This window comes from Camarhynchus parvulus, chromosome 20, assembly GCF_901933205.1.
Source record: "Camarhynchus parvulus chromosome 20, STF_HiC, whole genome shotgun sequence".
In the NCBI taxonomy this organism is placed as follows: domain Eukaryota; kingdom Metazoa; phylum Chordata; class Aves; order Passeriformes; family Thraupidae; genus Camarhynchus; species Camarhynchus parvulus.
The window spans coordinates 6,608,662-6,635,518 of NC_044590.1; the positions used below are offsets into that span (position 1 = coordinate 6,608,662).

Sequence of the window (26,857 nt, forward strand, 5' to 3'; positions counted from 1 at the left end):
CGGTTTCCCTTGGAGCATCTAACATCACTCTGGCATGTAACAGACCAATTTCCTGTTCACACACCACCCACAGACAGAACCAACAGGAAAGCAGTCTCTCTCCAAACTCATCCCTTGCTAAGCAAAGATCTAAAACTGCAAACTTATCCTGGATGTCATCTTTCCCCACAGATAACTGTTCTGCCTCTGGTCCTCATGTGCTGCCCACACTTCAGTTCCCTTGTCAGGAGCCTGCAGAGTGACTCCAGGTGTGCCACACACCTCCCTGGAGCCACAACTTCCCACCAGCCCCTCTACTTCTCTGGAAACAGCCCAGAGAGGGTAAGAAACAAGAGCATTATTCCAAATTAACAGTGACAACCACCCCCAAGCACTGGGGGCAAAGCTGCTCTGCAGCAGAGCAACACCCAACAACCATCTCCATATTATCCACTGAGATAAACACAGGGACAGGGAATGGAACAGCTCCCAGGGAAGAGCTCCTTCCTCATTCACTGACTTGCTCTGATGAGCCACACTCATTTACAAAGCAAAAAACCCTCAATACCTTTTTTTTTTTTTACCAAGAACACAATTTGCAGATACAGGCAATTTTAACCAGTGAATGTGGAGAGGACAAAGCCTGCACATGCCCCACCATATTCCAGAGTGCAATTTTACATCCAGAACAGGCTTCAGGCAAAAACTACAGGGACAGACAAAATTATATTGGGTTTAAGCCTAAAAATGGCTTTTTGTTCCAAGGGGTCAAAGAAAGTCATTAACTAAATAAGGACCTCAAGCCAAATCACACAAATGTCCTCAAGGCCATCCAAGTCAGGAAAAGATAAATGTATCTTGCCCTAAACCACCACATTTCAGGTCTGTAAGGACTATGGGCAAAGAAGAAATGACTTAAGGAGTGTGCTGCTGAAATTGAGCCATTAATTAAAAGGAACAGATTTTTGGGGGAATTTTGGGGGCTGGATATGGTACTAAAATCATGCTGATCTGCAGCAAGCTCCCATGCAGGCAAATATGTGTTTGTACCAACAGCCACAGCAAAGTCTGGGTGTGCAAACACTCCTCACTGAGCACTGAGACCTTGGGGAGAACATGTTCTCCTACCCAGCACGTTTAACATGGTTTCATGGCAGATTTCACGTTGCTCATGCAAAGACAGCAGGAAAATATATTCAGAATAGTTCTCTGGGTCCCTGCCCTTTCCTGGCAGCCTTTGTGCAGACCAATGGATCTTTACCCTGCTTCAAAGCACCACCTGGAGCTGGCGAGGGAGCAGCAGACACAAGGGGAAGGTGCCAACAGCCCCTCCATAGAAAGAGGGGAAAACAGATCAGGGGGATGGGGGTACAAGGGACAGTAGAGGCATTGTGATACAAAACCGTGATGATTAAAATTAACAAGGCTGTAATTACCCACTGAAAGTGCCAAGTGTGGGTTCTCTGAGCTGTTCTAGATCTGACTCTGGATCACCTAAAGCAGGACTATTGACAACAATATACACCAGTAATTCAGCAGCTGCCTAAAATGCCTTTTTAACAGTCAAACCTCAGTAAACCACAGTTTCTAGAACAGAATTCAGACTTGATTTGGTTTCAAAATAGTACAGGAAACCTTTCAGTGATTTCCACATAGTTGTTCCAAAGAAAAGAGAAACAATGGTGTAAACAAATCTAAATGCAAGACAATGTGCAAATTATACAATATAAACACAAAGAATGGTGGTTTGTTCCTTAAAACCCATTTAAGTACTCCACAAAGATGTTCATTAAATTAAAGGGTTAGTGTATTATAAAAGCTTTTAAAAAAAGATATGTAATACCCCATTTGCCTATTAAAAGTCTCAAATTATTAGAACAAATTTTTAAACACCAATTGTTTTTAAACATTTCTGCTGTTGCCTACTGTCTGCATTTTACCATTTGCTCAGTGAGAGCCAGTTAACCAGTTTCACTTTAAGATTCTCATGCATTCAGAAACAAAGCTGCACTATTTGGTCTTTAGCATTACAGGAAAACAACTGAACTCAAATCAAAACAGAATTGTGCTTGGAGTTAAAATCCCACTGCCACCACCACAGGAGCCCATTCCCAGTTGGTTTTGGATCCATTGTCACTGGAGATCGCCTCATACACAACGAGCTGTTCAATTTACTGTTCAAAGATTGGCAACTCTCCCTTTTTATTTTTCAAGGTAGATTTATTTAAGCTGAAAACCAGCATTAGAGAGGACTCCAGCTCTGCAGGACTGGCATTTTTTGGTTCTTGGCTTTGTAAACTTGCTTAGATAATAATGCAGGAATAGAAGGAGGAATGAAAGAATTGGTTTGTTGCACTCAAATGAAAATCCTCAACTTCTAAAGGTCTTCAACAGCTCAGCTGTACAGAAGAACAGTGCCTTCTGTGACACTTTTCAAATCTCATTTTTAGGCCAGTACTGCTGCTTAAAATGCAGAATGTCTCCACCGCACTGATATTGTGACAACTCAATACATTACACCACAGACATTTAACATAACTCCATACATGCTATAAAAAAAACAAAAAACAAAACAAAACAGGAGGAAAAAAAAAAACCAAAAGAAAGGAAACAAATAAGACCGTAGCTAAACTGCTTTAAATACTGCATGCTACAGCACTTCACGTATCGTCGAGATACGACACTGAAAGGTGACAAAAGGCTGAAGGGATTACAAAATATTTTCGGCAGGTTGGAAAGCTGCCCTCTTACTGTGGCAGAATTATTCCCCCTCCCCGTTCTCTACTTCTAATGTTCATGATTCTAGTGTTGAGTTGGCCATGTATTTTTTTTTATCCATTCTAATGACAGTGTTTCCTTAACTTAATTAAATCCATCAGTGTGGTAGCTGGGGTGAGAGTCAGCTGTGAGCTGGGTTGTCTCTGTGGCTGATGCTGGCTGTATCACAATAGGTGCGTCTGAGGCCTCTGAAAAGTGAAGACAAAAGGCTTAGCACACCAAGGAACAAACACAGCACTGTATGTTTTGGTAAGCACATCTCCCTACAACCCTCTGATAACACCATTTTATGCTCCTTTGGGAGCCTGAGATTAATTCCCTGATTTTCAGTGTGCACACAGCAGCGTTCACCTCAACTCTACATGTGGAATGTTTATTACCATTTCCTTTTTCCTGTAAAAGCTGCTGATCCTCACCCACCATTCAGCAGTGCTCATTAAAAATGTCATCAGAGCATACACAAGGCTGTACAATATTTTAAATTATTGGTTTAATCCTGCAGAAATAGCTCCACAAACAGTATTAGAGCTACAAGGGTAGCAGCGCCACTTCCTGTACACCTGACACAATTAAAGCTGCCTTGACACCCCCAACCTTTTAGTACAAGAGCCCCTTGCTGCAATCCCACATAGCTGGTCCATATGTTACCCCAGGATGTGGAAAGAACATAATGATGGTCATTGAGTGCTCTCAAGCTGATCCCAGCTAGGTTCAGTGAAGACCCTCCAGGTGTTTTTAGCAATTTTATCTTTGGTATCAGCATCACCCATGTAACCTGTGGCACAAACATTGCCTGCTCATCATCCACACCCCAGGACCTGATTTTTCCACAACCAGCTCACTGAGCACTCCAGCAGGGACTGATGTACTGATGTTCATTCTAGAGAGCTCACAGCATTTTCACCTACCCCTTTCATCTGACTGCAACTGTGCCTCCAAGTCCTCTGGAGAGACGTAGAATTCCTGCTCCTCGCCTTCGGGAGGTTTTGGTTTACACTTCCCACAGCAACAATTACAGCAGCAGCACAGACAGCAGCAGCAGTAGCAGCCTGTGATGAGCCCACAGAACACAAACAAGGCCTGCAGAGGACAGAAAACACAGAAATAGTCATAACCTGTGTCTAGTGTGCCATGACCACAGAGTTTGTGAGACTTGGATACAATATCAGACAGCGAAACTACAGCAGTCCAGAGACAGAACTTAGTAGCTACAGCTTTGTACTTTATCACTGAGAAATAGTTCAAAATATGTGCAAAAGTGGCTATGGTTGTCTACATTTTACACTGAGGTGAATACTGCCAGCCTGGTTTGCTTGAGTAATTTCTACCATTTAAGTTAATTGGACTATTTTGCTGCATCTGGAAGAAGGTACAGGTCTAATAAGCACATCTGTACTAAAATCCAGGGGTACAACAGTTCAGGACAGGCTGTAACTTGCATAAATAACCCTGGAAATGACTGAGCTGTACCAGCTGATGCACAGGCCATGATGTACCTACAGCAGGGACTTGGAGCAGCCCAAGGCTGTGGGCATGGCTGAGCATTGATGCTCCGAGCATGTGAGCAAGGCAGCTCCATACAAGCCAGGTCTGCCAGGTGCTTATCACAGTGACAATGGGCTAAATTAAAGTCTTCCTATAGGTCACTGTGCAATTGTTTGAAAAAAATATTTTTACAGATAGCAAACCAGCATGGTGATATAATTATTGTCTTCCTTAGGGGATCAAGAGGTGGAGGCAATGCTGGCATAGGGTACACAAATGGACCCATGCAATGAAATGCAAGGAGATTTTCTGTAAGCCAAAGTTCACAGTCAGGACTCATTCTGCAAAAATATTGACCAGATATTACCAGAGAACACACCCCAAATTCTTATCTCTTCTAAATCCACTAGAAGAGTCCAAGCTTCAATTAGTAACCCAGGTCTTACTTATTAGACCTGTATCACTAGAGAAGTTCCTAGAAAAATACTCCTGAACTCAAGATCACAACACAGTAAGAGAAGGTTAATTAACGCAGTGCCAGAAATTCATCAATTTTCAAAGGTAAAACCAACAAAAAAGAACAGTTATTAAATGGAGCTCTCTAAGAGTTTCCAATACCAATCCAGAATAACTCCTGTGCCCTTTTATTTACCTTTGCCCACCAGCTGGACAGCACGAAGTATGTGTTCACATTTTCTTCACCAAACTGCTCAGCTACATAGAGCCCCAGAGACCCATACTTATCGTAAATGTTCCGCTTTGTGGCATCCGTCAATATTGCGTGGGCATTATTGATCTCTTTAAATTTTTCTGCTGCCTCTGGATTATCAGGGTTTTTATCAGGATGATATTTCAATGCCAGTTTCCTGCAGAAAGAAAAAAGAGAATAAAACCTGGGGTTTGGGTTCCTGTTTTTTTGATTTATTTTTTTTCTAATTCCGTAGCCTGCCACTCAAGGGAGACTTTTAAGTTGCAACTGTTTTCCTTCATCTGTGATTCAACTTCCCCGATGATTCTTCCTTAGATGATAATAAAAGGCTACAGCAGTGTCTAGCTTAGTTCACAGGACTGACTTCAGACTGTTGGATTTGACCCTCAGAGATCCAATGGAAAAAAATAAAAGACACTGAATAAAAATATGTCTGGGTTTTTTTATCCTCAGCTCCAGCAATTTCCATCAGTAAGTTTTGCTCCTGCTACAGAAAAGACACACCACAAGTCTAAGGTATAGCCCCAAAGAGTAAATAAAAGCAAGTTGCCACAGCTGCTTGAAGAGTGTCTGAACTGCTGCTTCTGCAGTGTCTGAACACAAAAATAGAACACACGACCACTTGTGGTTAATTCACCAATTCCTGTGCAGGAACAAAGTACTTTTCAGTTCAAGCTTTGCTAGAATAGAAAACACTTCTGAGTTTCGAGACATCAGGAAATCACAACGTACCCCCCCAAATCAGGCCAGATCTCTTACAAATAACAAAAAAATCAGATAAAGCATTGATAAATGTGCTAGTTCTCACATGGCCTAAGCTATTTACAGACACCAGCAGAAATAACTGGCTAAACACCTCCTTATGAAGAGAAAATACGTGCTCCCAAGTAGAAAAATGACACGGAGCCACATGCTGGCAGTTCTCCTGCACCACAAAAGGTACTTGTCCTCCTACAGAAAATGACCACAAAGTCACGTACATGAGAAAGACAGGAGGAGTCTGCAGACAATTACATGTCAGCTTTGCAGTGGGGAAATGTTTAGACAAACATAAAACAAAGATGTGTGCAAGCACTTGGATGTGCCTGCAAGTACCTCACAGCATTTAGAAACCAGTCTGAGTGTGCCCTTGGGACACTTCACTGCGCCTGATGCTGCTCCAGTAAATCATGTCCACAGCTGCCACTTGTGCCCCAGCCTCAGTGAGGGCTGAAATAATCACAGCAAGTTTTATAAACCTGGAAAGGGCTTAGTCAGGCTGCAATAATTAAATATTTTTATTTCCTATTTCCTACACGTACACAAACCCCACAGTCCCAGGCCAGCAAAGGATGTTCAGATTGAACATGATAAAGGAGCAGCAGAGGAAATAAGATCACCTGAAGGTTCAGGGAAGTGTGAAGCAGCTACATTTCACCCCAGGATCTTGTGGGGTTGCTCCTCCAAAGGAAAAACTCACAGTATTTTCCCCAGAAAAGTAAAATTATTTTCCAGTTTCTTGAAGATAACCTATTCAAACTTCCACTTAAAGCTTTTAGAAAGATAAAGCTAATTTTTGAGAATCTGTGGACGATGTAGTTGCCATCATGTAACTTTGGAAGGGAAAAAGCTTTGGTAAAACTTAAAGACTAAAGGAAAACCATTTTGACAATGAGTATTCTCATGGAAAGATGATGCTGACCCCTAGCGTAATTCAAACACATTGCCACTGGTCACAGCAGCAATTGCCTTTAAGCAGATTTATGGGAAAGGAAGATGTTACAAGACTCTTTTTTGGTAGCTGTTATTTGGTAAGTATGAAGCCATTTCATGTGTCCAACTCTTAAGGAAAGGGATACAGAAAAAAAAAATCTTTTAAACTAATAACTCCACGAAAAATAAGAACTTTTGAATAGAATTCCAGGAAAAAGTAATCATTCATGCTCTGTTTTCATCCTTATTTGTATCTTTAATCTCCATCTCCCTGTGCCAGAAGTGGAAATGATGGACAGCAGAACAGTTCTGCCCATCTGTGGTACCCCTAATACAGATACAACAGGCAGAGTTTAACTCTAATCAGTCTTAAAATTCTGCTCAAACTTAGGCAAGGACCTTTCAGAATGACACTGCATTTTAGAATTTAACTTACTAGATAGAAGATGGAAAAATTTAGAGCCTAGGCATGTTTTCACACCCTGTTTTGCAAGAAGCAACCACGTTTTCACCTATTTTTCCCATATATCTTTCTTGCAAAAGGTCTAAATAAACCAACTGAGGCTCCTACATAAATGGACCACTTGCTGAATACTGAATTAAAGCCATTTGTGCTACTGGGACAGGTGTAAAAGTCAAAGCTTTACCTGTAAGACTTTTTGATATCATCTGAAGTGGCATTTTTGTCCAGCCCCAGCACGTGGTACAAGGACTCCCCAGAGGTAGAGAGCGAGCGTTGCCTCTGGTCTGCCATCTTGAGCTAACCTGAGGAGAGAACTGGCCCCTGCAAAACAATGAAGATTGAGAAATGCTTAAGCCATGGAAAAACCAGACCTCTTTAAGCAAACTGTCCTCAAAAACAGAGTCTACACATCAAGATTCAGCTTTTATAAAATGCGCTTTGAAAAGGTTTTTTACACGAGTGGAAGGTAAAAAGTTTTAAAATTCAGTGAATTATCAGTGAAAACAACTATGACATTGTTGGCACAACAGCAGCCACTCTGAATCCCCACTGTATACACTCAACTCTTCTTTCCAAAAACCCCAGATCAAGAGCTGAGGTGGTGCTATAGCTATGTACTGCATAACACATCTCTCAAGTCAATTCATCTCCTTTCTTAGGCTTAATATTAAGATAATTTATTTGTCATAATACCTATAAAAACCACAAGGTAACAGAGAAGTTGCTGTTGAAGCTGCCTTTTTGCACCACACTAGCATAGGAGTAACTGACTGTATTTGTATTTTCTATTTCAGAAATTACATTTAAAAAACCCCAAAAACCCAACCTTCCCCACATCTCCCAAATCCCAGTCTCCCATCTTATCACCAGCACCGGCTCAAACAGAATCCTTAGACAAATCCAGTGTGACCAAGCCTGTGTATTCCACAAGGAAAGAGGGAATATCTGCCCAGACAGGAGATCTCCTCTCTCACAACTTAAAGTTGTGGATCCAACATTTAACATGCATTCTAGTTAAAATCATGTTACTTGAACATGGATTAACCTCCTGCTCCAGATCCAAATGTGACAGAACCCAGAGGTGTCCCCTGTGCCATGCCAGGAGCAGATCTGGTTCTGCCCTCTCCCACCCTGAGGAGATCAGCTTTGCTGTTCTTTAACTGCAGAACTGCAGCCAGGATGAGCATCCAAGAAAAGACTACTGGCTATTTTTGGATTATGTCATTACAATTAGCCCACACCAGATTATGCAGCCTTTGAAAAAGATATTTAAAGCAGCAGACTTTTCTAATTTAACCTTATGTCTTATATAACAAATTAATAACCTCAGCTTTCACAGGGCTGGCTGAAAGCAACACCCTCAGCCCTCACCCCCTGCCCTGCCTGGGAGGAGCTGTGACCACACCTCTGCTTCTCCCAACACATGGGAATTGTCACACCCACACAAGGGGGACCAAGTGACAAGGATGTGGACAGACACATCACCACTGTCTGGTTCAGCTCAGACCCTGCTGTTGATTCTCTGCCTTTACATCCATTTAACGCTGCTCACCAGGCCCAGCTGTTTAACTGGAACACACTGGCTCAACCAAACTCTCATCTAATCACCTTCAAGAAGCCTTTGGCAATTCTACCCAGTTTAATTTAAAGCTTCCTATAGGATGCTATAAATCATTACTATTAATAATTATTTGTCCAAACTCTAATTCTCTAGCTAAAAATTCAAACTACACCCCAAATCTGGAAGGTGAATGTGTGGGCAGGGAGAAAAAATATTTTCTTTTCAAGGAGACTGTTCAGTACTAAAAGCTTTCTGTATGGGAAGAAAATTACTGAGTGCTGCAAGACACAACACAAACAACTCACTTACTGGGGCATAATCTGATTCAGGAAAAGGAAAACCTTATTTCAGGAAAGAAACCCTCTGGGCCAGCCTTTCCCAAAGGCAGCTCCCAGCCCCCTCTGCCCCAGAGCTGAGGTCAAACACTGATGATCCTGACTGTCTCTGCTAATCTACCTAATCACAGCAGCCTGCTCCTGCTGCTTCCCAGGCTTCCTGCTCAGCTCCTCCTGCTCTGTGCCCATCATCACCTCCTCCCACCCTCCCAGGAACCTCCCTGCAGCTCCAGCACACCAGTCCCTGCCAGCAGCTCCCTGCCAAGGAGTGTCTGTCACTACTGCTCTTGGACAGGGACCTGAGAAGTCAGGAGGGGAAAAAAAGAAGCATCCTGATTGGAATTTTACATGTTGATTTAGCCCTTCTGAAGAAGATACGGCTTGAAACAAGACCTTCCAGGGCATTATGGACATTTTTGCTAAAAGCTGCAGCTCTACTTAAGCATAACAAGCTTCCTGTAACATCAATCCAGCGTGGCCTTGGTGACAGATGCTGCAGATCACAGCCATACACCATGTTCTGCTTAACAAAATCTGCACTGCTCAATTAGGGCCAATTTGTTAAATAAAAATGAATTCAGTTTGACCCAGGCAGTCAGTCTGCAGGCACAGGGATACAATTCCACACTGCTGCAGCCTTAATTGCTTCCATCTGAACAGTGCTGGGGATCCACAGCTTGGTCTAATGGGATGTTAACATTTATTTCTCCAAACTGGTATGAAATGGACACATTGGCCTTGGCAGGAGAGTGGAAGACAAGGCAGGGATGGGAATTCATCTGGGAAGCTTTTTACTTAAGGGAACAGAGGAGTATTATCACTAGGCATGCAACCTTTGGCTTTTTAAATATGAAACAGACAGTAAAGGTGCAAGTTATTTAAACTGCAATTTTCCTAAACTCAGGTATCATTTCTGCTGTTTTCACACGTGGCTCTAATTGACAATCCTGAAAGCTGCCCTGTATTTTTAAAAACTGTTGTGTTCAGCAGCAACAAACCATCTGCTCCCTTTTCTAACCAAGCAGGATGCCCTGAAGAGGTTTCTCTGGGAAGGCTCTGGAGAAAGGTAATCTCCTGGATTAACCAGCAGAGCATTTAACCATCTGAGTACCACAATATCCTGCCTCAGCCAGCTCTACCACAACAGGCAACTGCTTTCAGCACCACCTTGCTGAAAAGACTCAGATTAAACCTGGCAGGTTATTTATGGAAGGCAGCCTTAATGTTCTAAATACGCGCATGGAAAATTCAACCTTAGAAACACTAATTTGCTTTTCAGCTTCCCAAAAGAACCCCATCAAGTTTCATGAAACTGGTGATACCTTAGTTTCTGCCAGGTCTGCTGCACCCTTTTGGAAGTTGTATTTAACTCATTAAAATGGCAAAGAGTTATTACAGCCAAGGGGAAAAAATCAATAGTTCTCTGCCAGTTTAGGGAATTAAATACTCACAGAACATCCCAAACAATGTCTGCACTGAAAAGGGTGACAGCAGATCTGGTGGCCAGAAGCAGGGAAAGAGGAATTAAACTCCATCTGATCTGCTGCAAGATGCTGCAAAGAATTTCAGTGGAAGCTGGCAGTGAAGGGGATACATTTTTCCAGGAAAACATGCTGGGCTGTGTGGCAGAATGGAGGGTGGAGGTACTGGCCCTGCTCACACAGACAGCAGGTGCTTGGGACAACACTGAACCACCACTGTTGGATTTAAGAAGGGCTACCTTGAACTAAAGGGATGGAAAGCTCATTCCATGGACAACAGCCACAATATGTAGGTGTTATCAGCCTCCGGAAGCAGAATAACAGCAGCTCTTCTCATCTCCCTCCAGGGCTGAAGCACTGAGTATTTATTGCAGAAAAAACCTCTGGAAACCTCAACTCTCCCTTTCCCCATCTCCCCCTGTGTAAGTCACACAGGCACTGCTGCCCCTTGAATTTCCTTGCTGGAGGAAAGGCTGCTCCAGGAAGGAGTTGTGGCTGGTCAGCTGCACTGATCAAAATCAAAAGGGGCACAGGACACCAAGCAAGGTTAGCTTTAAAGATCTCCAGCTGGAGCACAATCTCCAGAATTCTAAATTTCTCCATGCCTATATACTCATCAGTTTAAGTTCCTAAAAATTAAACAAAATAATGAAATCACTCCCTGAATGGATGTGCCAACACCCAGACCTGCACATAGGTAAAAACTGCATTACAGTGAACTGTCTGCACACAGTGTGGGGAATCTGGTTGGTAACAGCTGTTCCAGAAAGTGAAATCCCACTATGAAGGAGAAAATCCACCCCCTGCTGACACAGTGAATGACACCCACTGGACACAGGATAATGGGAGGTTATGAACCTTAATGGATATTGTTTGCAAAAGAGTTTGGTTAAAATCAGCACACAACATCCTCTTAGTCTTCCAAAATATCATCAGTAACACAGAGAACAGAGGAATCCCCAAAAGGGAAGAGAAGAACCAGAAGGAATGACAGACAGACTCAGGGAAGTGCTGGACAGGAGGAGTTGCTGCTGTCCCAGCTCAGCCCAGCCCTGCACGTCTGTAACACAAACTATCAGGAATGCTGTCAAGCCCTCTACAATTACAGTTTTAAGAGCATACTAAAAGATGATTAAAGAGTCCAGCTTGGAAATGATGTTTTGCCAGCTCTTATAAAAATAATGTCTAGTTGATACTTTATTACACGACTTTAGGAAGCTCTCGAGTATTTTAGGAAAGATTTGGATTCCACAAAGCATTGCTGCTAAGTGGTAAAATATAATGTTGGTTAAATCTAAGATTCCAGCTTTGCAAAGATTTCCAGTGCAGAAAATTAGATAATACTAACACCTAACTTTAGGTGTTAATCTAAAACTGAATTATTCTATACCAACCAGTATTTATCAATAGAAGTCTAAATAAAAATACCAAGCCTGAAAGCACTTCAGTAAATATTGATTTGACACAGAAAGGAAAAAGCACCACTGGCCTCCACATCCTGTCCATCTGTCTCAGAGCCACTTAGAGTTGTCCTCACAATCTGGTATTTTTCAAGGGAGAAAAAAAAATTAAAGGGGAGATGAGAGAAGCATACACAAGACTGTGTTACCACAAAAATATGAGGTGTTTTAGTCTTGGTTTCCTGAAGTAGTAAGAGATTTTTGTAGGAAACTTTGTTTCCTCAGCAATATTTTGCATTTAAATGAGATACAAGAAATAAAAAAATCCAGAACTCACCTGGTGTCTATTTTGAATATTCTAAAGTAAGTGATAGCAAGCTTCACACACTTCTAAAACTGTTTCTCCTAAAGACAAAACAAAAGCAAATTAGTTGTTCACCAATTCTGAAGTTGAGGATTCATTGATAAATTATCATCACATTACTGGGCAGTAAAAACACAGAAGTGTTTTATAAATATTTATACCACAAGTACCAAATAAGTCTCCACAATGTAAATATTTGTCTTTAGAATTGATAAACTGTCGAAATAAATGACAAATATTTAAAAGCACAGAGTCAAGTTTGAACCAGAGCTTCAGTCTCTTCTCTCCAACTTTTATCATGGGAAAGACACACACCTAACCCAGTTGCATGGAAACTCTAATAACAATTATCTGTTTAAGACTTTGGACTTTTTCAACTTAGGCCTTTGTGAATATATGTGCTGAGAACACGAGAAGCATGTTTTTCAAGTCTTGCTAATCTGTTGTGCTGTTAGAGAGAGACTGTAAAGCAGCTTAGCCAACACAGCAGACCCCAAGCTCCAGCACTGGAGCAGCAGGCACAGCCTGCTCTGGGGAGCAGCACCAGCTCCTCCTGCCAGGACACATTTCCATCAAGAAAACCATGGTGTCATCCAATTTGGATTCCCTCATCCTGATGCAGATGAAAACCAGTCTCATTTTGGTGTACAAGGAGGGAGAGAACCTGAGATGACCCAGCAGCACACACTTGGTCTTTCAGCAGTCAAGCTCCAGATCAGCCATCCCATGGAAACAACAGAGCAAAGGGGCAAGAACAGCCCAGGAAATGCTACATGGTACTGCGGAAAAAAAGCAGGGAAACTCACTGCAACAGATTAAAATACCTTTCTGATTAAGCAGGTGCAGGACACATCTAACCCACACCACCAATCACAAAGTCACTTATGCATTAGATGACTGAACAATAAACCTCGTGAGTGGAACTTCCAGAGCAGCTTTTACCTGGCAAGTCATCACTTAATTGTCATACAAACCCTTTCAACAGCTTTCAGAGAACAGGCTCTAAATGTACTTGAGAAATAAACTCCTCATTGAATTAATAACTATGTCTTTCATGGGCTGGAAGGTTCCAGCATGGCAAACAGAGATGTTGGGAATAAACCCAGGGAGCTGCTGGCATTGCTGCCCACAGCAGTTGCTTGGTGCCATCTGTAAGAAGCTGCTTGATCCAGCAACACATCCCTAAGTGGGTATGAATGAACCAAGCAACAACTCAATAATCAGCTTATTGTTAATGGATCTGTTTAGTTCCTTTGATAGGAACCAGCAAAGGACTTTTCCTGAATAAAGAAAGGCAGGGAGTTAAACTTTCCCACTCATAGCCTGTGTAATACTAGGGGGTGGACTAACTCCCCAAGGAAAAATGTGCTATTTTGTGAAGCTATAAAAGCTCCCAGGTTCTCTGCCCACAGCTTTCTTTATTAAAAATAATCCACAAGAACACTATTTAAGCATTTCTAGAAAGCTGCAGATTGTTAATGGTGTTGGCAACCAGAATTATGGCTCCCTACCCAGATGAAGACCACCTCTAATTGTGCCACTCATTCTGCCCAGATCCAAGTATGCTGACAGTCAAACTATGTTCAATTTATGGAAATAATATGAGTAGAACAGGGGAAAAAACCAAAGTCCAAATGTAATTTGGAAGCAAATGTACTTTGAAAAAATGAGCTATCCTACTAAGGTCAGAACTGGGCATATAATGATGTAAATATACTATGATGTGTGGATAGAGGGCTCAAATATAAGATCCTGGTCCAGGCCTCATCAAAACTCCATCAGCAGAAAAGTTAGTATTTTTTACAGCACTTATATATAATAACCAGCCATGTAGAGACTCAAAATACACAGTCAAGTGTTGTCTTAATCTGGATGCAAGCAGCAATATTTCCTTCAGTCTCACAGCTATGCCAATACCAACTTCCATTAAGAGCAGGCAGCCTGATTTACAGCTGAAAATAACCAAACAAGACAAAAATAAATTCCCAAGGAAACTGCTTCTTGTAAAAATCAAAGTACATGCGAAACCCATGCCAGGTACTTCTCATCCTCCCTTCCCCAGTGCATCCTCTCTGCCAGCACTGAGCCAGCCCAGCACCTCCCAGGGGTTCACTCCCTCAGTTTCTGTTGCAATTGGCAATTCCAATTTAGTGACTCAGGAATGTTTTGATCTCCCCATCCAATCTCATTATTCAGCAGGCCAGATCCACTGACCCAGAGCTCTACATAATACCCTGCTTGTAATTACTTGTAAATATCTCCCCTCCTTATAACATGATATTCACAATCCAAACAAAAGCAGAGAAGATGAAAGGACAGATGCTGGAAAAGGAATGGGAGCATTCAAAACCCACATCAGTGCATGACACCAGGTTCAACAACACACATGAGAAAGGAGGAAGGCTGGGGACAGGAATACATAACTGTTGAAGAATCAGAAAATACAGAAATGAGTATGAAAATTAGAAGAAAAAAGATTAAAGAATGATGAAGATAAAAACAAGCAAAGCTACACGAATGCAAACCGAATTCAGCAACACATCAAAACTGTGGTAAGTTTTGTAACACAGACGAAGAAATTTGTTTGGGGAGGTTGCATGCTCTTGCAACCATTCTGCTCACAGCAAAACCAGCTCTTCCAGCCTTAGTTCTCCTGCAAATTTGAATACAATTTATGTACTGTTGTATCTTCTCCACATACTGGAACCATAAATCTGCTCAGCATCCTTTTCTCCTCTACCCAAGACACAGATACTGCCTTCTCCTTCCAGAAATTAGACATGTTCTCAGCTCTAGTGGACAAGAAGCATGTGTGTTTCTTGAGAACCCAAACCTCCTCTGAGTGATGCAGAAGAACCCTTTTTACTGAACAACTGTACTGACAGAATTGTCCCTATCCGGCTCCATATGTTGTTACCAGAAAGGGGAAATTATCTTCATCATACATGACTTCATAATCCATCTCCACCATGTACAGGAGCTGTATCATGGCTAGCAAGTATTTAAAGAAATAAGGCTGCAATTAAGGTAAATAAAGTAAATCAATATACAAAATAGAAACTCCAAAGTCTTTATTTTCACATCCTTTCTTGCTTACATGACTTGCAAAATGAATCATTACTGGAAAAACAATATTAAACAGCTGAAGGGAAAGCACTCTGCCTAACAAGTGTAAGCAGAAGACCACTACTATTTTAAAGCACTTTTCTTTGCCCTTAGCTGTCTTGAAATAAAGGTTTTTAACCTATTAATCAGAGCACTAACATTTTATATTCCATTAAAGCATCCAAGAGTGTGTTTTGGCATTGCTTATATTTTTTATATCACAGCACAAAAGCCTTTCAGCTGGATTTTGCTATTCAGTTTGTGACCTTTTGATAAAGATCATGTGAGAGATCTCATATCCATAAAAACATTCTGTTTTAACATATAAGCCCTGATGGAAAGCTGAGTATCCAAGGAATTGATGTAAATGCATACATCTCCAGGAAAAAAAGAACTTTACTGTGTCCAAATCCATCTGCCTTGGGAACAGAGGACAGGTCTCCTATACTGAAACACTGTGACACTAAAAACTTCATTAAATTCTCTTCAGTTCTTTAAAAAAATAGAAACACACAGCTTTTAAATAATTGAAATCTGGAGCAATACCATTTTTCTGCTAAATTCAAGTTTGAAATTACTAACATCCACCACTGCTGACTGCAGGAGAGGTTCCCCTGAAACTTGTGACAAACTTAACTACAGCGACACAGAGTTGTTTCTCTAATGAGCTTGGCAGATTAAAATGTAACCATTTAAGTCTGATTGACCAACCTGTTATAAAGACTTGTGACCTTTTACCCTACACAAGAGTAAGATTCAAACCTACTAAAGAACGCTTTCCATATTATGGGAGAAAATATGAAGTAATTGATTTGCATTTTCTGTCCTCTCTCCTCAATTAAAATAATTACTCTAAAAACCTGGGGGGGTGGGGCCAGTGGATTCTCTACTTAGGATTTCATTGCTCCTATTTAATCTTCCAGTAGTAATGAATTATTGTTTATGACATCACAGTAGTTTACGTGCAGAGTGCAAGCATCACAAACTGCACATGGCAATAAAAAACTCCACATCTGCTTACTCAGTTAAAAATCTCTGAAAAATCAGCAGTTGTGTTTGCTTTGTTCATTATTACTTTTAATTTTTCCTCCCTATAAATAGTTTTTGAATCACTGTGACTACTCACTGCAAGTTCACTAGAACAAATCAGCCAACCCACAACATTCCCTGCTGTGATGAGTGATGCTGATGCCACTTTTCTGAAGAAACAGCTTCAACTTCTTCAAAGACATAAAGCCCCACTTCTGGTAAGTGGGTTCTATAAACTACATCAATAAAAAACCCTCATATTGTTAATGACTATATCAATATAGCCTAACCTTTAAAATATAAAAGAACTCTTGGAACAGATGGGTCTACTCACTTAAAAATGAGATTTACATTATTATGTCACACCTGTAGGTAAGACAACTAAAGGCTTTTAAATAGGAAGAAAAAAAAAGTCTATTGTCTTGTGTAAGAAAAGGTTGAGAAAATCACATCAGTTGTCAAAACATGAATCCCTTGACAGACTGTTACAAAAAGACAGTTTAAGGAGACAATGTTGATCCAAGCAGCCTCTTTTTACAGCACAGGAGGCTTTTGCCTGGTCAAAAAGGAACAAAGTGAGGTTACAAAGAACAGCAAAAAAGCCAAATAAGCAGTTTGAGACACAAAAGGAACAGAAGGGAACATATCTTTCAAATTACAACTTGGATGGTGAAGGACAAGAAAAAGATTTATCCAAAATTAACTTGGAAGGGCAGGGGAAGGTGGTTCCTCTCTGTGCTCATGGACAGCAGTAAGAGATGGAGAGGAAAAAAGTTCATTCCTATTTTCTTTTCCTATCAACTGTGAGGCAGATGAAAAGGTAAATGAGGGTTTCCCCATACACACAATTTAAATAATGTAAAAGTATGGCCTTACCAACTGCAAAACATATATCAAAATTATTTTACACCTAATTTGGTGTTAGAATTGCTTTGTCATCAAATAAACACTCTTGGCAGTTTCAATCATGAGCAGTTTTTGTTAAAGACTTTGAAATTAAGACTTTATTTAAATATGCAAAAAAAGCAAAACAGAAGACCAGTTTATGGCAACAACTGAAGGCAATATTTGTATCTTCACCCTGATCTAAAATGATCTGCTCTGGTGCTTCCCTTTTGAGAAACTTCACCTATTTTCAGATTATTAATCTCTGCTCTTTAATGGCTCTTTCCCACCAAGCACACAAATCTTCCACTTAAAAAGTTATGAATAAAAAGGGAAAATAAGCAGAATTGAGCAGCAGAACTTATAAGATTTTATATTTTCCAGAAACAATCACGCAGAAAGCTCAGGAGCAGAAAAGCCAAATTCCTTTATGTGATTACCAGGAACCCAATGTCACTGCCTCTGTCAGAGCCTTTCTATTTCACAGGATATTAGGTTTTATTCTAAAAATTAAACTTATTTATTTAATAATACAGGCAGAAAATAAACTTTCCCTCTCCCCCATTTACTTTTACCTCTTGTATCCAATCAGGTCCTCCAGCCTAAGGTGAAGCATAGTTATTCAAGCAGCACATGTATCCACTCAGTTAAGGTCCAAAGGCTTTACTTCCAGAGATTATTTCCTCTGCAAAGTTAAAAAATTAAGCATATCTAAAGAGCCTCACTTCTCCTAATTGCTCAACTGGATTTCCCCAGATTTTGTGGAGGGTGGGGAAGAGACTATTTGATTATTTCACTTCCTCACAGAAACTGAGCAACTGGTGTAAAAGATATTTTAGGCTTGAAAAAACAACAATAAAACCTATATAAAAACAAAACCAATAAAACATCACCAGGAGCAAAGGGTGCTATGATTTGAAGCAGGGCACAGGGTGTAGGTAAAAGCCCTCAGACCACTGGGAGGGGTGAGCAAAACCCAAACAAACCAATACCCCCAGAGACTATCTCCAGGAAATAAATATATATAGATAGATATGTCATGGAAGACATTCTTCACTTCATGCCACAGACTTCTCCCCTCTGGGTGGTGTCAGGTGTTATAGAAAATGGTCTAAAAGCCACAATGAGTTTCACATCTGCCCCATTCAAACCCCCGGCACGCAGACATTCAGAAGTGTGAAAGGGCTTAAAACCACGGAATTCCACAATAAAATCTGAACTGGCCAACACAACTTGTATTACTCAAAACTTCTACTTGTTGTTTTGGCAGGAAAATTCAACCAAGTTCCTTTTGAAGGCTGGGTGATGCCAGAGGTGATGCCTTCACTGCAAATATTTATGTTTCTTCTCAGGTGAATTAAACCAGAGCATATGTCAAGGGGCAAACACACAGTAAATCACAGAAGAAAGCACCTCGGGGTAGAGAACACATTTATTCCCTAGTGATCCCAAATTCATCCTTATGGATACAATGCTAATGTCACAATATTCTTATAATATCTCCAGAATGATACCCACTACACCCTCTGCATGTTGGAGTCAGCTCATTCAGCTACAAATACCCAAACAAATCACGGGGCTGGATTAAAACCAGCTTTAATTTAAACTGGCATTCTCTCACAGAAGACAAACTCTTTGGTATTTTCTAGCCATACAGTGTGGTTTCACCAACAAAAAGATTTATTTTATACTACTCCCCCACAAACCATAATGATATTTATTTCCCCTGTTCTCTCACTCTGCATACATTTAATCTGCAGACTGCCTCATGAAGGATGTCCTCAGTTCCACCACTCAGTCTAGCAACAGTATTTCATGGCTGCTTAAAAAGAAAAAAAAAAAAAAAAAGCCAGTCCATAATTTAGAAATAATAGGGTAACAAAGAATGTATCTGTCCTACTGATTTTCCCACTAACTCACTGGTGATTTAATAAGCAAAGACACAGCTTGAATTTCAGACCACAGACTTAGGCTGAAATCCTGACACGTCAGGAAAAACCATGTTCAGACTTCATTTGCAATTGAGTTTTCTAACACTGTAATTGGGCAAGAATTAGAACACATGTACATTTTATACACTAGGTTTTCAGACAGGAGTCACATTTCAGAGGGCTTAGAACCAAAAGGCCACTTTTGGTTATACTGGGGCATAATTTAATCACTTAATCAAAGTCCACTCCCAAGGCCTTTCGGTTTCAGCACAAAGTATGGAATGACCACATTTAGTCTTTTTTCCACGTAAATAACTAGTAATAAAGTCAGAAAACCCTATGCATAGTTTTTGACTAATGCTTTTATTCCTCCCTCTGATTTTCACTAACACTGGAGCGTGACAGATGTCTCTTCACTCTGCCTGTACCCCTGATGTGATGCCATCAGTACAATGTTAAACCAGGGTCATTCCTACATGTATTCCCCAAACCAAGGGTATGTCCTCCTGGAGATCCTTAACAGGAACAAAATTAGTTGTAAAATAGCACCTTTCCTCATTTAGGGTTATTTTAAAATAGTATTTCATACATCTACACATTTAAACAGCCTCAAAACAGCAAGAGGAGTGAAAGTCATCATAGATCTTTTTTAACAGCAAGAAGGACTCCCTGGCCTTTATATGGAAAACATCAAAAAAACAAGTCACAGGAAGAAATGTGGTTTTTAGATAAGCTGCAGGAAACAAGGGTAAGGAGTTGAGCATTACAGGACAAGCACAGGAGATGCTGGGTTTTCATCATCCAGGATGTTGCACACAACGTATATTCCATGCCAGGCCCAAGAACAAAGTCATGTTGGCTGCTGGCCCTGTTATCCAAAGCACCCAGGGAAATAGTAAGGTGGGCTTGGGAAATTACCCTGTGCACCTTCCAAACACCTTCTGATTAATTCTGACTGCCTGGTTTTCCCAAATCAATTGTGAAGAGCCAATGCTGTGCCAATTTAAAAGTGCAACAAGAATGAAGTGAGCTAGTATGGAAATCAGGAACTTTGTAGGAAAAGAAGAAGTGAGACTTCATTGAAGAAAATAAATATTTTCACTAGTTACTGTCCAGACAAAAATACTTCTATGGAACATGCATTTATTTTGCTCTGTGATAAAAATGGTCTACTCCAAGCAAGAATGTTATTTCCCAGCATTACCATGAGAAGGACTGACTGACCAGTGATCTGTCAAACCAAACACCAAAATGATAAAATAAGTTTTCTAAAGAAAAGACATGCTTCAGACCCTACTTTTCCTTTACCACTCAGACCAGAAGAACTCCAAGACACACCTCAGAATTGTACATGTGGAGAAAGCAGGGCCCCTGTGCAACAGAGCTTGTTAGGCATCACATGGAAAATATTCCTCAAGTTCTCAAACGGCTCAGAATGGTCCAGGAACTTAAATCTATTCACTGCTCTGAACAGTAAATGAATCTGGCTTTTAAATTCAATTTAAAACAGGAATATTTCTGATTATAGCTTCCCAGAAACAGGCCACCTCAGATTTCAGTGGATTTCATGGTCCCTTCCCTCCTCCTCAAGAACAGCAGGTGAGGAGATGCCAGGGAGTGCTGGGAGGAGTGTAGGATCCAGGACCTCCAACCAAGGTCCCACCAACCACTCCAAACCTCTTCCCCAGCTCACCACACCCACCAAGGGCCCCTGCCCAAAATGCCACACAGATCAGGTCAGGTGAAGTGTGTCAGATCAAAACTGTCACCAGTCTGACCTGGAACTACATTGGGATAACTCCAGTCCCTGTGGATGTGGACTAGAGCAGATCTTTAAAAACCCTAACCCAGCACTGTTTCAATTCCTTGTCCAGATGATTTCACAGGGGTACCATTTGTGAAAGCACATGAGCACTTATTAATTTTATTCCCCTTCCACCTGCTTTTATCACAATGTCACATGGCTCCCAAAGGCAGACTGCAGCCCAGGCTCTGAACAGGATTTTACACATCCCATTTTGTCTGCTCATTCCCTTCCTGTACTTCAAACTATCAGAAGCCAGAGCATCGGCTTCCATTATGACCTATGAACTACAGAGAAGAAAAAGCAAGACATTACTTAAAATATTTTTAACAATAGATTCTTAATTGCTTACCCTCAGGAAGCTCTGGAAGCAACCTGAAATTACAAATATCTCATTTGGTGGGGCCTAGCCTTGGTGGAAGGAATTTCCTGCACCTGGCACATTCAAGATTATGGCAGATATTACCACTAGAAACTGCCCACAACATCTGGAGTTTGGATCCCAAATTCCCCTCCTCTCCACAAGCAGCTTTAAACCTAATCATGTAAATGTCCATTTAGGGACATTCCAGTAAATGTCCCTAAATCCTCAAGACATGAGAAGCAGATACGTAAAGAAAATTCTCTGACAACTGACCCAGGCAAAGGCCTACATAAATAAAACTGCACAGCAACAGAAAAACCTGCTAAGATATAAAATAAGTAATGGCAGATGGAATGGAAAAGAATATTTTCATTTGAAGTGCAGCCAAAAAATTAGAGACATAAAAGGGGAAATGCAAGGGAAGACCTCTGTGAGTTTCTGCTTTTTGGAACTGCACAATAGGTCACTGTAATGACATCAGAGAACTCTGGGCTTCTCCTGTCCCAAATGCAAAACGTGAGCAATCTGTACATTCACTTTTTCTACAGATTGTTCCTTAAAAGTCACAAAGGTTCCGAATTCCTGACACTGAACACAACTTTAGTAAGACCCAGACAAAACCAAGGAAGGACTGTGAAGTTCCCTGTGACCAAAGCAGAAGCAGGATGGTGTAAGTGCTCAGATATATAAATAAATAAATGTTCTCAGAGGGAAGAGGAAGCCCCAAAGGCAGGAGGGGAAAATGTGAGGTGCTGGTGGATCCCTGGTTTGTGCTTTTCTGTCACTGGTATTAGATCCTGCCTGTCATTGCAACCAGATCCACTGAACTGTTTACTTGCATCATCCACTGGTCAGAAGCCACCACCACAAAAATACCAGTTAATGAATGCAGACTTATGTCACAAAACAGAAAAAAAGGTTCCTTAGTGATGCTTGGGTAACAAGTAACCAAATGCCGCCAGGTTTTTTGTTTCTTCAACCATTTGCCCAACAAATTTTAGATTATGGCATTGAAGTATATTAAAAAAAAAAACAAATAAAGGGCCCCAATCTTTCATTGAGAAACTCTATTCTCATTTACAAAACCCTTGAGCAGATTATGAAAGAGGAGATGGCAGCTGCTAATTTAACTCAGGCCTAGAGGACTCGTTCTGTTTGCACCCCTGTGCACCACAAACCTTCAATCTTCTCCTTTCACTACTTGCACAAGATGAGAAACTTGCACCCAGAGGAAAAAGGCAGTTAGATTTTACTGAATTTGGCCCTACAACACACTGGCACTGAAAACATTTCACCATTAACGAAAGAGGCAGAAAAATGCTTTAAAAAGGCACATTTCAGTGCAATGCAGATACAATGTAAGAGGAATTAGAAGGAGTTGCCAGGACATAAGAAATTTTATGATAAAACAATCTTATCATTTAAGCAATCTTATGGACCACAGGTCTTTCTCCCAGTTTGCATGGCCTGAAGTAGGAAGCAAAGTGCCTCTTAAGATAAAACATGCACTTTCCCACCACTGTGCTTTGTATGTTTTTATTGATTAAGACAGTATTTCAAGTGAGCCTCTAGGGAACTCCTAAGACTCACAACATTCAAACTCCTTTCTTCCAAGATTGAAAGCAGCCACTGGTTAACCAACCATCATCACCACAGAGCACTAGTACTGTTTAATTCAAACTATTTCAATTATCAGAGCACCTGGAAAACAACTTCTTCAGGTGGAAAGAAACACTGCAATCCTTCACGTTGGTCCTGGGCCTTGGTGATGTTCCTCATCCCTCCCTCTGGATTCTGCCACGACCCAGCTGTCCCAAGGTCCAGGTGGGCACACCTGAGACACTGCAGGACTCTGTGCCATGTGCTGAGAAGGTGGGGGGCACCTCACAGAACCCCAGTGACTGCCAAGCTGCACACTCCTGCTCCTGGAAAACATCCTTCTCCTCAGGCCAGTGCAGAGCAACAGAAGATCCTCATCTTCCCAGGCAGAGGCAAAGCCAAACAAAGAGGACTTGCACAGCTTGAGAGCAAACTGTGAGGGAAATCAGTCAATGCAGTAAAACTACCTTAAATGAATCCCTGTTTGTGGTGTGACAGGAGAGCAGTGAAGTTGCCAGCAGATGCCAGTTTGCATGCTCTGGGGAGGTACTGGAGTGCTCAGTCTGGGCATAAGCTCTGCAGAAAAGTTCTGGCAACCCATTTCCAGACACACTGAAAAATATTTTGATCTGGTTATTAACATTCGCAATAGTTACAAAAAGATTACAAACTGGCCAACTGATAAAAGAGGGAAATATGGCAAATATCAGAGGCAGTTACAGCACTGTTGTTCTAAGTCAAGTTGTTTAGTGGATAGACAGGATTTGCTGAAGGCCCTTCCAGCCTACAGTTGTGCCTGCTTTCCCAGGGAAGATATTCTGGCAACTGAGTTAATAAATTCAAAAATAGAGTCAGAACAGCAGCTTTTATATTTAACCTAAACCATGATTTCTTAAGTAATCCAGTTAGGTTCCCATTCATACTCCCTATCACACTGTTCAACACAGACAAAAATCCTTCTTGAAGCTCACCATGACAGGAACTACACTGAATAACAGCATCAGTGCTGACAACCACCACCTGCCAAACACAGAACCTGTGAGGCCAAGGGATCTCAACATCAACTCTTGTGCTGTTGGGCTCATGGAATCCCAGACTGCTTTGGTTTGGAAGGGACCTTGCAGTTCATTTAGCTCCACTCCCCAGCCATGGGCCAGGACAGCTTCCACAAGGCCAGGCTGCTCCAATCCAGTCTGGCCTTGAACACTTCAGGGATGGGGCAGCCACAGCTTCTCTGGGCAGCCTGTGCCAGGGCCTCACCATCCTCACAGGGAAGAATTCTTCCCAATATCCAATCTAACCCTGTCCCCTGTCAGTGCAGCCATTCCTCCTTGTCCTGTCACTCCGGGGCTGGAGTCACTTGGGTACTGGAAGGGGCTCTATCATTTCCCTGGAGCCTTCTCTTCTCCAGGCTGTACAGCCCCAACTCTCTCCATAGCAGAGCTGCTCCAGCCCTGGAAGCATCTTCATGCCCTCCTCTGGACTCCCTCCAGCATGAAAGTTCTTAAGTCACGCTCTGGTCCTGCTCCATGTTTTCCAAAGTATGAGGATCCAAACTCCCTCGCTGCCTCCATGGACGCCTCCACACGCTGTGAGAAGCTTGTCCATACCCCAGCTGCATTCCAAGCCCTGTTCCCATCATCTGCTGCACAACAAGCCTCTGGCAGGCTCCAATCATCCTGGGCAACTTCCCTGCTGCAGCCAGGTCAGTGATGGTGCCACCTAAGCCACAAACCAAATCAGCTGTCTACAACCCACTGCAAACTGGGACAGGGTACCAACAGAGCAGGAGGTGGGTCCCTGGGCACCGGGCAAGACTGAAACAGTGTTTATACTTCCTGGGAATAATCAACACCAACTCTGGTCTACACCAGGAGCCAAAACATGCTAGAAAACATTACTTTTTTCAGGCACTCACTAATAAAAGATGGTTAAATATAGCACAAAGCCACTCTGGGAAGGAGGGGAATCTTCCACTTGAGCCTGCAGCCTGCAATTTATCGATGCAACACATCCAAAAATTAGGAGGAACATGAATGACCATGTTGCAGCATCTTCCCTTTCATTTAAACACTGCGGACAATTCCTAAGACAAAATAAATGAGGGAGGGAGAGAAGTATTTATTTATGCTTACAAAAAGCTGTTTGGCTGAAAATCCCAACTCCAAAGCCTGAGTTCTCCACGAAGCAGATTCTGCACTGCCAGCAACATGACGAATTGCTCCAAAGCCCTTAGAGCATGGCAAGAAAACCACAGGAAGCTGCTCAATAAAAATAAACTTCTTTTCATCTTACACTCTATATATTAATGTCAATTTCTCTTCCACTCCAGCTTCTGTTTCCCTTCTTGTCTCCCTCCCAGCACACAGCATACTTGATTTATTAGAGCTAATTCATTAAAGCAAATTAATTTGGCATCTATTTCTCAGGATTCCTTAGTCAGGTTAGGATATTCTATCATATTCTATCAAAAGCAAACACTGATCCTAAGCAAACTGAAACCAACAGATGCTTGAGAAGCTGAAAACGCCTCTAATGAAATTGCAGTCAAAAGAATAAATTCCACTTCAAGGAGGCTGCTACAATTCAAGAATTTAAATAGGTCCAATCCTGACGCATTTCCAAAGGAAATCCTTGCAGCTCTGCATACTTTGGAGAGCTTAATTTACCCAGAGAAATGGGTGAACCACCACTGCTCAGCCACTGGGTGACTGCGGCCTGCAAGTTTTTGCTTCAAAAGCAGCAAACCAACACAGTATTTAAGCACAAACACAGCATTTCCCTTCCCTGATGATAAGCTGGCACGAGGCAAACATCAGCAAGGAGAATTAGATTATTTCACACCGGTCTGAGATGATGTACCAAATTTATGCCCTTTTTTTTTTCCTAAGCCTTACAGCAGCACAGACAGCTCAACAGCAACATCTCACAGTGCACAAAAATTAATACCCCAATGAAAACAAACCTAGAAAAGATAAAGCCCTTTGGCTTTCCCTCTTATGTGAGACAGGATGGCCTTCACCTTGCTCCCCAGGGAGCACTAGCTCCATCAGTGCCCACACTCCACTAATAAACTCAAGGCTTTGTGTCACCGGTGTGGAACAGGCAGGTATTGATACAGCACAAAAGCAGCAGCGAGGCGCTATCAGGGAATCCGCTGTCTCCGTTCGGTCCACTCGCATTCTGTATCTCCACAATTACCTGACTGGAATTCTTAATTTGAGAGCCAGAAGACACTGCACGAATAAACAGAAATATGCTGCCTTTGCAAGTTTCACGTTATAAAGGCTGGATTTGCTTCCCGCCGCCGGTACGTCATTCATTAAGCACCTCATCAGCCGAGCGGCTACTAATTATTTCGATAAAAATTAAGCAGGATAATGCAAGGAAAGGGAAAGGAAAATCACCCCGGCTTCTGGAGCGAGCCGGAGTGATTCACGGCTCCCACACACAGAGATGACTTTCATTTGGAATTCACCTTCCCAGGCCTTTTGTTCGGGGTTCTTTTCCCCTGCTCCGGAGGAGCGGGGGGGACGCGGGCCCCGCACCGGCACCGGGGACCGGTGCGGGAGCTCCCGGGGCGAGGATGCTCGGCGGGCGATGCCCCCGGGCAGGGAGATGCCGGCGGGCAGGAAGATACCGGCGGGCACATCCCCACCTTCCCCCGGTCCTCCCGCCTCGCCTCGCCGCGCCCCCTCCCCCCGCCACCGCCACCAGCTCCATCTTGGCCTCCGCCCGCGGCCCGGCCCCGCCGCGCTCACCTGCGGCCCGCGGGCGGGCGGGCGGGGGCCGCACAGCCCCGAGCGGACGGGGGCGGCCCCGCGGGGCGGGGGCGGCTCCTCGGGGGCCTCGCGCGGGGCCCGGTCGCGGCGGCGCGCGGGCTCCGTCCTCAG

At 42.2% G+C, this 26,857-nt stretch overlaps 1 protein-coding gene across 1 annotated transcript; it reads right to left on the reverse strand.

Moving 5' to 3' along the window:
• Positions 1-560: 560 nt before the first annotated feature.
• On the reverse strand, positions 561-26,783 carry DNAJC5 (DnaJ heat shock protein family (Hsp40) member C5). The gene is made up of 6 exons (XM_030962993.1): positions 26,726-26,783; positions 12,221-12,288; positions 7,291-7,427; positions 4,895-5,108; positions 3,666-3,837; positions 561-2,945 (listed from the first exon to the last, which is right to left on the reverse strand). The coding sequence occupies exons 3-6, from the start codon at positions 7,395-7,397 to the stop codon at positions 2,842-2,844; spliced, it is 597 nt and encodes a 198-aa protein (XP_030818853.1). The 5' UTR covers positions 7,398-7,427; positions 12,221-12,288; positions 26,726-26,783; the 3' UTR covers positions 561-2,841.
• Positions 26,784-26,857: the final 74 nt, after the last annotated feature.